Here is a 14,908-nt window from a genome sequence, read left to right on the forward strand (position 1 = left end):
AGTTTCAATTAGAATCAAGAGTTGTCTCCTGTTTGGTTAGTATTTCGCAAGCTAATCTTACTGTTTTGGCTATGGAAATCCTCCGGTTTTATGCCTTCAGCAGGTTATCTCGCTCTATGAGGCCGTGATCGACAGGCCACACATAAAAATTTCCCGAGTTATCTCGTCCGACATTAAACTCAAATAACTAGCCACTGTCGATTGATTTTTATAATCAAAAAAATTAAGCACTGACATCTGTTTGAACAATTATTATGCAATACTAAGCCACAAATTCTGCCCACACTTTTACACCCACTGAAAGCAGCTTAAGCGTCGTGGATCCCAGGTTCGAATCCTGGGTCTGACAAGTACACATTATTTTTCAATTTGTGTATGAGTCAAGAGTATGGACATGATAGGTTGAGCGAGTGGCTGACATCCATTTCTCGTAAAAACAAAATCTGTTAATACACACCTTAGAGATGGGAAAACTGGTCGATTTTGAAGACTAAGTATACTTACTAGCAGTATAAAAAAACACTTAGTATATAAACTTGTTCCAAAATACTTATTAGTATTTGGAATACTATATAGATCGTTTGGCGTGCGTTTTTTCGGTTTCGGGTTCGGTTTTTCCGGTTTTCGGATTTTGGTTCAGCTTCAAGTGATTAGGTAATTTTGAGAACATAGCGGAAAAATACGAAGCTTGCAATTTGAGATTTTTTTTTGATAATTTACAATTTCAACTGTATTATTTAATAAACAATATGTATCTGTTTGATGAAAACATTAAAAAGATTTTTTTTTTTTTTTGTAATTCAAAGATAAACTTACAAGCTTCGTATTTTTCCGCTATGTTCTCTGCTGGCATGCCTCTCCCCCTTAATACAAATAAAATCATTTTAAAATTACCTAATCACTCGAAGCTGAACCAAAATCCGAAAACCGGAAAAACCGTTATTTCTTTCGGAACCGAACCGATACACATTTTTTTACTTGAACTGAAACGAAAAAAATAACAGTTCATAGAGTGTGGAATAGGAATACTGGAAACCACAAATAAATAAAAAAAAAACGCGCCATCGTACTTTAGACCAGTGCTCCGCTACCGGTGTGCCGTGGCACACTGGTGTGCCGCGAGACGATGCTAGGTGTGCCGCGGTGCAACAGCCAAATTTGCGTACATGGCTGGTAATATATTTGAGCACCTGCATGAACTTAATAAAACAATGCAAGGTCAGAATGAAAATATATTGACGTGCTCTGATAAAGTAGAAGAATTCAAAAACAAACTCGAACTTTCGCAGAAGTAGTTAAGACAAGGATCTGTACAAATCTTCCAAAGGAACTACCAGAACACCATTGAAAACAAGCAATTAATTTTTCGTCTCAAAAACATTTAACTTCGCTGCAAAAGAAATTTCATCAGTACTTTCATACAATCAATGCTACTGGATACAAAACTTTTTGCAACCAATGCCGAAAATTCTATAGAAGCGCTTTTCCTATAAATTCGAGAGGAATTTGTTGAATTGATAAACGACGGGACGCTAAAACTGAACTTCGCCGATGTTCCATTGGCTATTTTCTGGATTTCGGTGAATAAAAAATATCCTCGGATTTCCGACAAGGCTATCGCAGTTCAGCTCCCATTTTTGAGTCAAAAAAAGTTGCCTGCGGCGCTATTTTGCTACACTAGTATTGATATTTTAAAACATGTGATTGTAGGATACAATTTATTATTGTTGTGTCAATACTCGACGAATAATTATTCCTAACTTGACAACTAACCATAATTATATAATATAATATAACCATACAAAAATTCGCTGAACATAAAATCAATACCATTTACCATTTTACCTCGAACACTATTTGAAAAACGCTATTTTAGAGTATCACACTGTCTTTACTCTTTAACCTTAGCGATAGGTAGGGGGGCCTCTAAAGATCTTGGCCTTTGGTCCCCGTTCAGAATGTGGGGTCCATGTTTTAGTGTATAAATTGTTTTACGTGTGGTGTGCCGCGGAATTCTGGGAAGACCTTTGGTGTGTCGTGTGTGGGAAAAGGTTGCGGAGCACTGCTTTAGACTTTAGTTTAGAGCAGTGTTTCCCAACCTTATTTGTACCATGTCCCGCTTCAAGTCTTCTCCTAGTTTTTATTAAATTGGAGGCATAACGGCGGTAACCGTTGAACGTGTCATCAGCGACTGGCGGATTGGAAGTGACTTACAGCGACCATGCTGGACATGTGCGCCTAGTATGCTAAAACATTACACAAATATTATCGGCTGTGCTATCCGCTTGGTCTAGAGAGCTACAGTATGTATGCCGAATTCCAGTGAAAAAAAAAATTTCTTTTGACTTACACTACCACCGACTAGTGGGTGTATTCGTTCTTTTCGCCGAATGTTTATCGTCGATTTTTGGTTTTTTAATATAGAGGTTCCAAAATATTAAGGTGATTCATCAGTGAAACGGCAAATAATTTTCAACCATAGGCGCGACGAAATTGCACTCGCTCCCATTCGGAGAGAGAATGTAGAGCTGGAAACACGTCATTTTGCTTCGTGATGGCGACGGCCGTAATAATTCTTAAATCGTGTAAAGATGACTTAAAACGTTACCCATGTCCTTTAAAAAGAAAACATGTCAATGAATATATTATTATTGTTACTGATAAAACAATAAACAGAACATTAAATGGACACATGTTGGATTTATAAGATGAATTATATTTGGTTTGACATGCCTCATTTGCACCCGCGACCCGCAATCCGCGCATCGCCTAGCGACGATCTTTTTAGACCGTGTCTCAACTGAGGTATGGCCTTAATTGAAAATGGACAAAAAAAATATTAGTGCATTTAACTTATACACTAACTTACTCAACACAACACAGCCTAATTTCTCGTTTATCGGTCTTTTGTCTATTGCACTCGGTGTACCTACACCATGGCCCCCATATCCAGAAACGGGCCCCCAGGGTAGGATATTTGGCGGGCCCTTTACCTACCGCTAAGATTAAAGGCAGTTGAAATACTACATTAACGTTTTTCAAATTGTGTTTTAGTTCAAATTGAGGGCACTTATACAGTGAATTATTGGCGATTTTTAATACATCTATTTTAATAATGGAGCTATAAAGTATCGACACATAATAATCAAAAAATATATTGTGCAATTGTATAATCTAAAATGTTCATGACCATGAAGTATGCGACTTTTTTTTTTACTATTAAAGCTAATTTATGATGTGTGTTTATCTCACTTATCTGGTCAACCTGTCACGCCGGGCCCCCCCACAGCTCGGTCCCTCAGGCTAGAGCCCTGTCAGCCCTCCCCATCCATGACCTACACCACTCCGGTATTCGGGTGGCCACGATTTTTTTGACAGTTTCATTTAGGATTGGGTTTCTAAAAACACCCGACATTAGTGTTACGAAATTTTTATGTTAGAAATAAAAATCATTTTTTTGTCGTGTTTTTCTTTGTCTAAGCCCAAGGTATAGTTTATTGGCTTTAAATTTCAATGTTTAAAATCATTCTGATAATTTTCATGTTTGGGGGGTGCCAGGGCCCCTTGGCCAACCCCCTGGGTGCGCCACTGCCCCCCCTATCAAAATTTCATAGTTAACTAACAAATTATGGAAAAAACATTATTTCAAACAAAAAATGCACATAGGCAATACTATTTTTAATTTAACTTTCGTAAGTAAGTACCTATGTATATTATATTAGATGTATAACTCGGAAGACAATTAGTGCGATCCTTATGCTTGATGTGAGCTGCAAAGAGTTTTTATGTGAGGTACTATTTTTTTTATATAATTTTATAATTAATTTGGTCAATTTTAATCTTAAATCTCGACAGATTGCAATATCAAATCGATTTCTTCCGTTCAGGATTCAGCCGTAGTGGTTTGGCGGGCGCGGCGCGGCGGCGTCTTGCAAAACTCAAACGTATAACCGTGTGTGAAATGTTCGTAGACAGTGTCTTTTTTGGGGCATAATACACACGGTTAAGCGTTTGAGTTTCGCAAGACGCCGCCGCGCCGCGCCCGCCAAACCACTACGGCCGAACACTAGCGCCGCATTCAACTATTATTATGATGGGAATAGCAACAGTAATTTTCTCGGAGTCATGGTTGCAATATCAAAAAAATATTTTCGAAAATGCGTTTATTTAACAAAAAAAAAACAAAACCTTAAAATTGCCCCCCGGTGGGAAACACGGTTGAGAGTATACGTATGTAATTAATATATGTAGTAATAAATAAATAAATATATAGGTAATATAATGTAAAAAAAATATTTTTAGAATAGGTACCTACTTATAATATTACAAAGTCATCATTTTCGTCGTAGAGCCGGAGTGCAAAGCTATGAAGCATATTATTATACTCTACCTCTTGGGCGGTTGAGGAAATATGTACCTACAATTATTATTTGTTTCACAAAGGTGAATAATATTCTTTTTTACGAAAAATTCGGACTTATCTAAAAATAGGGTTTTTGAACATAAAAATATATCGATTTTTGAAATGGAATTTTTGGTCGAGTACTATATTTTTTCCCCAAATAGGTACTATACTTTTGGAGACTTCTTATTTTTAATAATAATTACACTTTATATATTATTGTCTATGAATTATTGAAAAAATGGCAGCACTGTTCCGCACGCGCGCGAAATGACAGACTCCGAGCCGGTTCGTGGTTAGGCAGACTACTTTCAAAAGTTATTTGCAATCATTGTCCACCTTTTAATTAACTTTTTTGGTAATAAAAGTCAACAGTTTGATTTAATCTAATTGGAAATGGATGACCATAGCGATGACAGCAGCGAATGGGAGGACGAAGATACGAATACAATGAGTGATTTCTTTGGCGAAGGAACCGACACTTGTTATACCGGCGAATACTTCTCTAAAAAGGTCTATGAAAACTTCGAATGGAAAACGACGTGCGAACCGACCGACTGTCAACCGCCGATTTTTACCGCAGATCCCGGAATAAAAGTCAACATTGATGAAACAAGCAAGGGTCTTTTTGACTTGTTTTGCGACAACCATTCAATAAATCGTATTGTCGCGAACACAAATGGTTCGGTTAACTCGACGGAAGCTGATAGCTGGACAGATGTTACTCCGCAAGAAATTAAATCGTTAGTGGCCTACATGATGCTGGAGGACTCCATGGGCAAGTGTAATGCAAGCTGTTTTTTTGAATTGTTTTTCGACAACCATTTAACAAATCTTATTGTCACCAATACAAATAAAAAAGCTTCGATTAAATTGACGGTAGCTGATAAAAAGAGATTAGGCTGGACAGATGTTACTCCGCAGGATATTAAATCGTTAGTGGCTTATATAATGCTGCAGGACTCCGTGGATCTGTCTTCACTAACGGGCACGGCTATCAAAAAACTCATGCCACCAACGTACGTGTTTCGGATGTCTATGATATTAAAATTTATAGATTTTGGAGGAAACGCACAATCTACATCGACCCTAATAAAAGCGAAACCGCTGATCGATTTCACACGGAAGAAATTCAAAGAGGTATTGATTCCAGAGCAACAGGTCCTACTCGATATGAGTGACACGATACTGTTCGAAAAAGACAGATCGCAACATACGGATAATGAATATTCGATTGAGACGTACATGCTATATGAAATTTCATCAAACTACATCTGGAATTTTCTGCTACGTCTAACTAGCTCAAAAGACAACAGAAAATTTGCTGAGAATTTAAAAGAAAATGTAGTTGAGCCTTTAATGAAGGATCTATTCGGACGCGGATATTGCATGTATACTACGAATTATTATAACACCATGGAGATAGCCACGCTCATGAGAAACCAACAAACCGGATATATTGGCACGTTAAAAAAATTTCTTAAAAATATTCCAAAGGAATTGCTTGACAAAGAAGTTAAAGCCGGCGAGAGCGAACATGTATATGAAAAATCTGGTAAATTCATTCTCATGAAATGGGGTGCAAAACAAACGTCTGGTTTTATCATCAGCACTTTTCACCAAGCCGAGGATACCGTGGTCATAACGGAGAAAGGCAAAGAAAAGACAGTGCCTAAATTGGTTTTGGAATGCGAAACTGCCAACAGAAACATTGTATACGAACAAGACTGTCTCTCGTCTTTCCCGTTCGAGAAGAATTGCAAAATCGATGTCAAGACCCTATTTCGCCACGTTGTGCATATGATGGCGTCTAACGCGCATGCCATCTATAAGAAACAAGGCGGCAAACGGAGACAATGTAGTTTTATAACTCGTCTTGCAACTGAACTGATTATGAGATATTACGTTCTTGAAGGCACGGTTTAAGTTGAACTTATTTCAGTCAAGCTTCCAGAAGCCATCAGTTTTATTTACTTCAAAACAAACTTTTTTCTTCGGTCGTACACCAGTAATCTTTCAATGCAGATAGGATAAGTCTTATTGACTCTAAGGTGAGTCACACATGCAAATTCATTTCCATTGCAACACGTCGACTTTGTCGATGTGATTTTGTTAGCATTCACAATACACATGTAACTAAATATACAACATTGTTGGTTGAAAAACATATCTATTGTTATATGAATGTCGTGTGTAGTTCAAAAAGTTAGTCGGCTCGCACATTGGAACTCGTCTCGCCTAAAAACGTATCGAATACGTCGATGTGACGTCATCGTTATTTAACGAAACAACATAACACGTGTTGCCAAATGGAGCTTCGCAGATCGATCGAATGCAACTGTTTCGTCTGAAAAAAACATCTGGCTATTGCATTCGACATGTTGCATCCTTCTCCCGGCTCCGAGTCGGAGGGTCGAAGTCACAAAGAAACACATGCGAATTGGTCATTCCTATACCGGCTCGCCGATCGCCGCAATGAAATATCAATACGTTTCGAAGGCTACGCGCGACTGTCGCTAGATAGATGTGCGAGGTTGTGTCATGCAACACTGGCCGCCTGTTCTCGGAAGCTTTGATTTATGGCGGTAAGGCACACGAGGCGAGTTGTGATGTGCGAGCCGGCTTACTGTTACCATGTAATATAGTATACAATACGTATTTGGTAAATGTGCCGCAGATGCTGTCATGAGATTTTATAACTTTCTTTTTAGACCAAACCTAACAAATGTATTTATTATAATTGACAAAAAAAGGTATTATTTATTATAATTGTCTACATGGAATAAACTGTTTTCGTAAAAAAAAAATTATAAAAGCTCATGACGGCATCTGCGGCACAATTACCACATACTTTTCACAGCGCACACGTCACCTTTCAAACTACAGCTGCGGCTGCATGCCACTGTCAGGTCGCGAGAAAATGAAAATCGCGGCGATCATAATGAAATAACATTACAGGTTAAGAAATATATCTTCCAACAAAAATCACTACTATCCAGGAGAGCCGAAAGAAGATTGATTTTTGTAGTTTTTGGAATTTTTAAGACTTATCACCCTTTTCCTTTCGCACACATTCACCTCAATGTGGGTCGCCCTTAACTGTCAGGTCCCACGAATGACCGTTTTCCAACGATCAACGTTGCATTAGTATCATTAAGTTATAACGTATCCATTAATTTCTCTCGTTCGATGCTCAACCGACTTGTTTCTTGCCAAAACTATCGAATCTCACAGTTATGTGACATGTTTATACTATGTTTCTTGAACGCCAACTAAATTACATAGACAAAGTCAATGTGTCGTACATTTTACATGTGCAATGCACCTAAATAAATATTGATTTATATTTTTACATACAAAAATGTAACATTATTTTTTAATGAGCTCTGAGTAGGTGATGATTCATTCCAAAGAATTTAATTAGTGCCTTAATGACCATATTTTTTTCATGTTTATTATGTTTGATTCGCACACCTTAACGATTATTAATAAATGTTCAAGGCATTCATAGCGCGTAAAGTATGAAGGAGAGTTCACCGTGGTGATGAAAGCGGGAATTTTTATTTAATTTATTTGCAATACAAAATCGGGGTTTTGTTGTAGTTACAAAATTTTTTATATGAAGCACCTAGTTTCAAAAGCCCCTAAAACGGTTTTTGAAATTTTTTGAGTTAGATATGTATTTAGATGGATATTTTTATTACCTATAGCGTCAATTACATTGAGCTTCTTTACGAGCTGTTTGTTGGCGAATTTATAATCTGCCTGTAAAGTCGCCCAGTGTAATCATCGAACAAGCTAACAAGCAGGTTGTAAACACTCTACTGAGAAAAGTTGAAAGCCGGTCAACTTTACACGCTACACGCCGGCGTGTGGGCCTACTGCGTCTGCGCAGTACCAACCTCCCGGTAAAAAAACGAACTACGTTCCGTCAAAATAGTTGCTGGCTTGTGGCTTCTCAGCGAATGGAAAGTTTTGTGTGTAATCATCAAATCGCAGTAGCTGAATCGCCCGCTTTTAAATTCGCCAATAAACAGCTCGTAAAGAAGCTCAATGTAATTGAGGCTTATATGATGGCCAAAGATTGAGCTTTAAAAAACGCCAAAAACCGTCAATACGTATGATCAGAAATTAGGGTAAATTTCAAAACCCGCTAAAATGGTTGGGTGTGCTTTTCAAATACCCCTAAAATGGAAAGCCAAAATACTGTTTAGAATGTAACGAATTAAAAAATACATAGGTACATAATGTTCACAGATTTAATAGATATGATTTTTTCTCATTTTTCTCAAAACTACCTAAAATCGTTTTTCTCATTTATCTCAGAACTAGCTAAAATCATTTTAGGGGCTTTTGAAACTAGGCGCTTCATATGTAGTTTTCTGCAAGTAAATTCTGAGTAGCTACAAGTAATAATACAATGCATGGTAAAATTTTAGTCAAACCTGTGTATTGAAGATTGCTCCATTTGACTCGCAAGAAACCCGGTGTGAGATATGGCACTAAACATTGCCGAATATTTTAGCGGACCATACAATACGACTGCAGACGTTTAATATTTAATAATTACTAAATTGTTTTCTTAATAAATGTGCCAAAATATTGATTGTGATATATTCTAAAAAAATAATAGTCTTTTGTAGATATGTTCATCGCTTTCCATGTGATAAACCCATTTCAAATACCTATCAAAAAAAATTTGGTGATAATATTTGTGTATAAAGTTGTTTTGATAATGAAATGTTAAAAGTATATACAGTAGACTCCCGATTATCTGGTCTAATGGTGGGGCGAGGCGGCACGGATAAAAGAAAAACACGGATCATCCGAACTGAAGTTAAAGTTCCCACCACCACCCGTCATATGTGCACAGCCGTGGATATGCACGGCCGCTTTCCATGACGCTTTAAACGTGTCTGAAAGAAGTGATTTTAAGTGCTCATTCCGTCCTGAGACGAAGCCGCATGGGACTGATGCTGCAACCATGCACCATAGTGCATAAAGAAGAAAGTTAAGAAAGAATTTATTTTTCTTTTTAAAATATTACATAATATGAGACGTCTAATTACAAAAAGCGACAAGTCCACAATTCAATATTTTCGGGAAACAATGTTTTTATGTTTCAAGCTTCAATTATTTGTTTTAACGTGAGATTATTTTTTCCGTTGTATTCTATGTCGAAATTAGAACCAAATGGCAATTTTTTTCAGCTGATAAACTATTAAATGTAATAAATATAGGCAAAATAAAATTGGACGTAGCGCTATTTGTACTTCACTTTTTAATTTACTCCGCATAAGGCACATATTTCCGTGGCACTGTCATGAGTTTACCAGATGCTACAGCATGGGAGACGCCCTTTTCAATATTAAACGTTCCCTTATTGGTTGACTTGAACACGCGTGAAATCAACCAAGCTTTAAATAATATGAAACACGGACTTGGCGCTTTTTGTAATAAAACAAGACTTAAAATATTTTTTTTCGAAGGGTTATGTCGCGTTTTGGAATTTATTGATCAACACATATTGTGTAAAATTATACAAAGAATACGTGCGTATTTTTTTCTCGATTTTGACCTAATGTGGACTTATCTTATCGCTTTTTGGAATCAGACACCTCATATTGTAGATTTGTAAAGCAGGCAATATTGAAGGCACCCCCCGAACAACGATAAGGAGCACATTTCAATAACTATGAGGAATTAAGAAAAACGTGTAATCAAATATTTTTACAGAAAAATAATATTTATTATTTATTGATATTATATTTATATATCTATTACTTCATAGAACCTTCCTTTATGTAATTGATTTATATGCCACTAGATGACAAGCTCACACCACTAACATCTGCCATCTTTGTTCCGCTTATCGTTATTCTTGGATTAAGCAGTTTTCAATACATTACAGCACCAACTAGGGGTGAAGGATAAACCTTTTCGATACATTAAAACGTTCACAGGGATCTACTTATCATTGTTCTATACTCAACTCAATATGTGCCGCTTATCGTTATTCGGGGGGCGCCTTCAATTATTTTAACATGTTTAATACTCATTATTTAACTGCTGTAAGCCCGTTTATGTGCCCTAATTGTACGTTAATTACACCAATTACTAATTGCGGCACAGAAAGGATTAAGAAAATTTGTGATTTTGGTTTGTTTGCAGGAATCTTTTAACGATTTTCTAATATCAGTTCAAATTTTTCTAAGGCCTATTATATGGTTCTATACACTGTATCATGCATGGATAATCGGGAGTTTACTGTATTTTTTTTTTAATAAAGTCATAATTACTATGTACCGCTTTGAGATTGAGGATAATATTAAATCTTCTTACTTTTCAGTATTTTTTTGAATGCTTAGTGTAAAAGGTTACCTAACTATAAGTTCTTTTTAATATAATGTAATACTTCTTGATTGAATTAATGTTTAATTTAGTGTGTTCATTGTAGTATATTTTTTTGTACTTTTATAATAAATAATAAATGAGTTGAATTTTTTAATTATCTCAATTAACTTTCCTATTCGGCAATATCGTGTTAGATACTAAAATCTTATATGTAATTAATCTATAATTTAAAGGATTTAAGAATATCTTTATCATTAAAAAACTAATATAATATATTATAATATCGTCACTGTTCTAGCAGAAGTAATTCTACTAATTCGAAATAATGACTTATTGAGTTAGCTATACCAAAATGTTCCTTATTTCAAACTTTACCGTCTGGAAACCTTCTTAATAAATAAACAGTCTTTATTTTAAAGTCATCCTTTTTACGATTGCTTAATAAACTCACATGATAGACCATTTCAAATATTTTAACAACTTCAAAGTCAAATTACTCAAAGCTAGTATTCTCCAGTTAATGTGTTCTGCCAGAACAGAGACGATATATTTTATTGATTTGTTTACAAACCCATAAACACGTACCATAACTAAATATAATTGCATTAAAAATAAGAAGGCTCTTGATTACAAACGAGTAAAGCTCACATTTTGATAATTATATTTAAAATCAAAACATTGATCAGAAATAAATATAGTTTTGTAACTGATATTTTCAAAGTCGCTCTGTTGTATTAAAATATTGCAATTTAAGCACAATACTTCCATAATTCTTCTGTAATTTCAAGACTGGTGATGAATTTCCCATTATACTTAGCGTCAAATTTTATTATACGTTTAAAATATCAGTTAAAACTCACAAAATTAATATCAAGAAATAGAATGTATACAAATGTGTAATGAGGATGTAGTCAGTAAAGCTGGTTAAGGATAAGTGATATATTGACCAACGACATGGTAGAGGGGTGTTATCCTGAATAACAACCCCTATACGGTGTTTTGCATAGCCGAAATATTGTTTGGTGCTGGTTTGTAAAATGTCCACGCATTTGTACCAGGTTCCTTGGACATTTAAAAAAAAATCTTCATCTCCAATGTTAAATAAAATATCGTCACTGTTCTGGCAGAAAACACTAATTCGAAAAAATGACATATTGAGTTAGTACCAAAATGTTCCTTATTTCAAATTTTACCGTCTGGAAACCTTCTTAATAAATAAACAGTCTTTATTTTAAAGTCACCCTTTTTACGATTACTTAATAAACTCACATGATAGACCATTATTTCAAACATTTTAACAACTTCAAAGTCATATTACTCAAAACTAGTATTCTCCAGTTAGTGTGTTCTGCCAGAACAGAGACGATATATTTTTTAACGATTCCATGTGTTTATATAAAAGAAATTGAACTGCATTAAAAACTCAATTTCGCCAAAAATGGAGCTTCAACAAACTAATTCTAAGGCGATTTAGTATCACAAATACCCATAGTATTGGTTAAAATTGTCACAAATTCTCTTTCAACCAATGATAAAGCAGAGTGTGTGCATCAATCTCTTTCTATTTTGATACGCGTAATAATTGACCATGTCCAATCCTAATAAGATCGTATGGGCCTTCATAGAACGGAGGTTTGTATTAACAGATTTTTGTTTTTACGAGAAATGAATGTTAGCCACTTGCTCAACCTGTCCATACTCGAACTCCAAATACAAATTGAAAATCAATATGTGTATCTGCCAGACCCAGGATTTGAATCCAGGGACCCACTACATGCTGACGCGTAAGCCAATTAGGTAGGCTAATTTTAACTGATGGTTATTTTAGTTTTAACAATTATTGAAAGTGTTATAAACTAATGACATGTTAGAGAGAACTTTGCGTACAATAAATTAGTTGTTGTTAGGAGACCTTGCCGCATGCCATCTCTACAAAAGGCTGCAAAGACCCTTCTTCAAAAGATTTACACTATTCTATCATCACTTTTGTGATAACATGAAGGGGAAGAAAGTAAAAACTAACCTTTGACAGTTCCATCATCGCCACCTGAGTAGAGATACTGTCCAGTAGGATCCACATCGATGCAGCGTACCATGTCAGTGTGTCCACGGAACACGAGACTCTCGTGTGTGGGGAACGGCTGCAAGTCTTGAGGACTCGGGAGCTTTGGAACCAGTTGATGTGGGTCGATGGTGAGCTGTTGGATAAATAAATATTTAAAATTACATAATATTACGAAAATTCATATTACGATACAAACGTAACTATTGAAAATACCATATTCTTTAACACGTGTTTTCACACAAGAGATCTCTAGCCTGTTATACCACATCCAGTAGGGTAAGCCAATTCCCATTAATTTTGTGTTCCCTGGTTTACATTGTGCTTTGTGATAATCATATTGTGTATATTAATTTAATATATTATAATTAACTATTTCTTTTATTCAACGAATAATTCACAAGATTTAAGAATGTACCATTCTAATTATTGAACATACATAATTTTGAAAAACACTTCTGGGAAAATATATTATAACCAAGAGAAAAAATCTTTTTGAAAAAAGTAAGACACCCAGCAGGTATCGAACCTGCATCTCTTGGGTTTACGCCCCAATCCGCGTATTATCCACTATGCTACGAGGTGACATACTAATGATGACAAACTTTAAGTATTGGCCTTTTAATACCTGCTCATCAGCGTTCTTTCAAATCAAGCAACTATTGGCAATCGGTTTTTGTTTATTAAATCAAAGTAGGTACCTATTACTTCAATTACTAACCGACATCACAGATTTCTCCAATATTTTATGATGTAACGTAACTCCAAGAATGTTTTTCAAAATTATGTATGTTTAATATATTATAAGCAGTAACTTGCTAAAATCTTTAAACACTAAAATTTCATAAGGCTTTAATTATATTATGATTAATGTATTTACCCTCATCTTAATGGCACGAGGCGCAAGATAGAGATCGAGACACCGAAGGAAACGCTCTCTGGTGAAGCGCGTGTACGCCGGTACCTCACGTAACGAGCCAAAACGCTGAGGGAGGAAAGTATATTTCCTCTTCCACGGTGTGCTTTCCATGCGCTTCCATTGCTTCATCTGTAACGATCGAGAAGTTTGGGTTAGACCAGGGCTTTTTAACCTTTTTGAGTGGCAGCACAAGAAAGGTGGATCCTTTATAAGTATACTATTAACTAAGTACGAAGGCGTGCGGCTTAAGCACCGGTCTGTAGCGTCGTGGGTCCCAGGTTCGAATCCTGGGTCTGACAAGTACGCATATCGTTTTTCAATTTGTGTATGAGTCAGAGTATAGACCTAATAAGGTGAGCAAGTGGCTGACATCTATTTCTCGTAAAAACAAAATCTGTTAATATAAACCTCCACTCTGTGGAGGCCCATATGATCTTATTAGGATCAGACATGGTCGAAGAAGAAGTACGAAGGACAATGATTAAATTAGCTGCATTTGTCAGCAATAATAAGCATAAGAAGTCATTTAGTTTTACACGTTTATTTATAGGATTCTACGCACTTGCGAGCTGCGATTTATTTGCGAGCTGCACCAAGATAAAAATGCCTGTCATAAGTGTTATAACTCTAAAAGAAACTGTTTATTTAATGACCTGAAAATCACAAATAACATTACCTACATAATTAAGTGAGGAAGTATTTGCTCAATAGTTATAAAATAAGAAGTTATTTCGGTTGTAACACCCACAATTATCAAGACAATAGATAAATGGTTTGTTCTTGCTTACAATAAACAATAATTGTTACTTACAGAAAGAGACGAGACCATCTTTTAGTAAATAGTGTATATAAACCTATTAAGTATTCATATAACTAGTCTTGATAATGGTATTGAAACTGAAATAGCTATCGACTAAAAAACTAAATACAGGCAGCCCTTGACTTTCGCACGTAATTGTTTCCTTTAACAATGGGTATAATAAAGTTAACCAGGCGTATTAGTAATCTGGTGTTTTCTTTATAAACTTGTCAAGAGAAAGTTGAATACAACCCTTTTACTTATTTGCGAAGCTGATGGGTAGCAACTCCATGGAAGCACATAGTTTATGCATTATCAAAAAAAATCTAAATTTTAATAAATGTACGAAATAGCGAATTGTGTGAAAGTAGA

The 14,908-nt window shown here is 35.6% G+C and overlaps 1 protein-coding gene across 1 annotated transcript in view; it reads right to left on the reverse strand.

Moving 5' to 3' along the window:
* The window catches only part of LOC147070616 (ribosome biogenesis protein BOP1 homolog), a 44,392-nt gene that overhangs the window by 13,526 nt on the left and 15,958 nt on the right, over positions 1-14,908 (reverse strand). The window contains exons 9-10 of the mRNA XM_085949065.1: positions 13,699-13,866; positions 12,780-12,954 (exon numbers count right to left, since the gene is read on the reverse strand). Coding sequence (XP_085805191.1) covers positions 12,780-12,954; positions 13,699-13,866 — 343 coding nt within the window. The remainder of the gene's footprint in view (positions 1-12,779; positions 12,955-13,698; positions 13,867-14,908) is intronic.

This window comes from Rhyacophila brunnea, unplaced genomic scaffold, assembly GCF_057557595.1.
Source record: "Rhyacophila brunnea isolate RB1 unplaced genomic scaffold, BYU_Rbru_1.0 scaffold_21, whole genome shotgun sequence".
Lineage (NCBI taxonomy): Eukaryota > Metazoa > Arthropoda > Insecta > Trichoptera > Rhyacophilidae > Rhyacophila > Rhyacophila brunnea.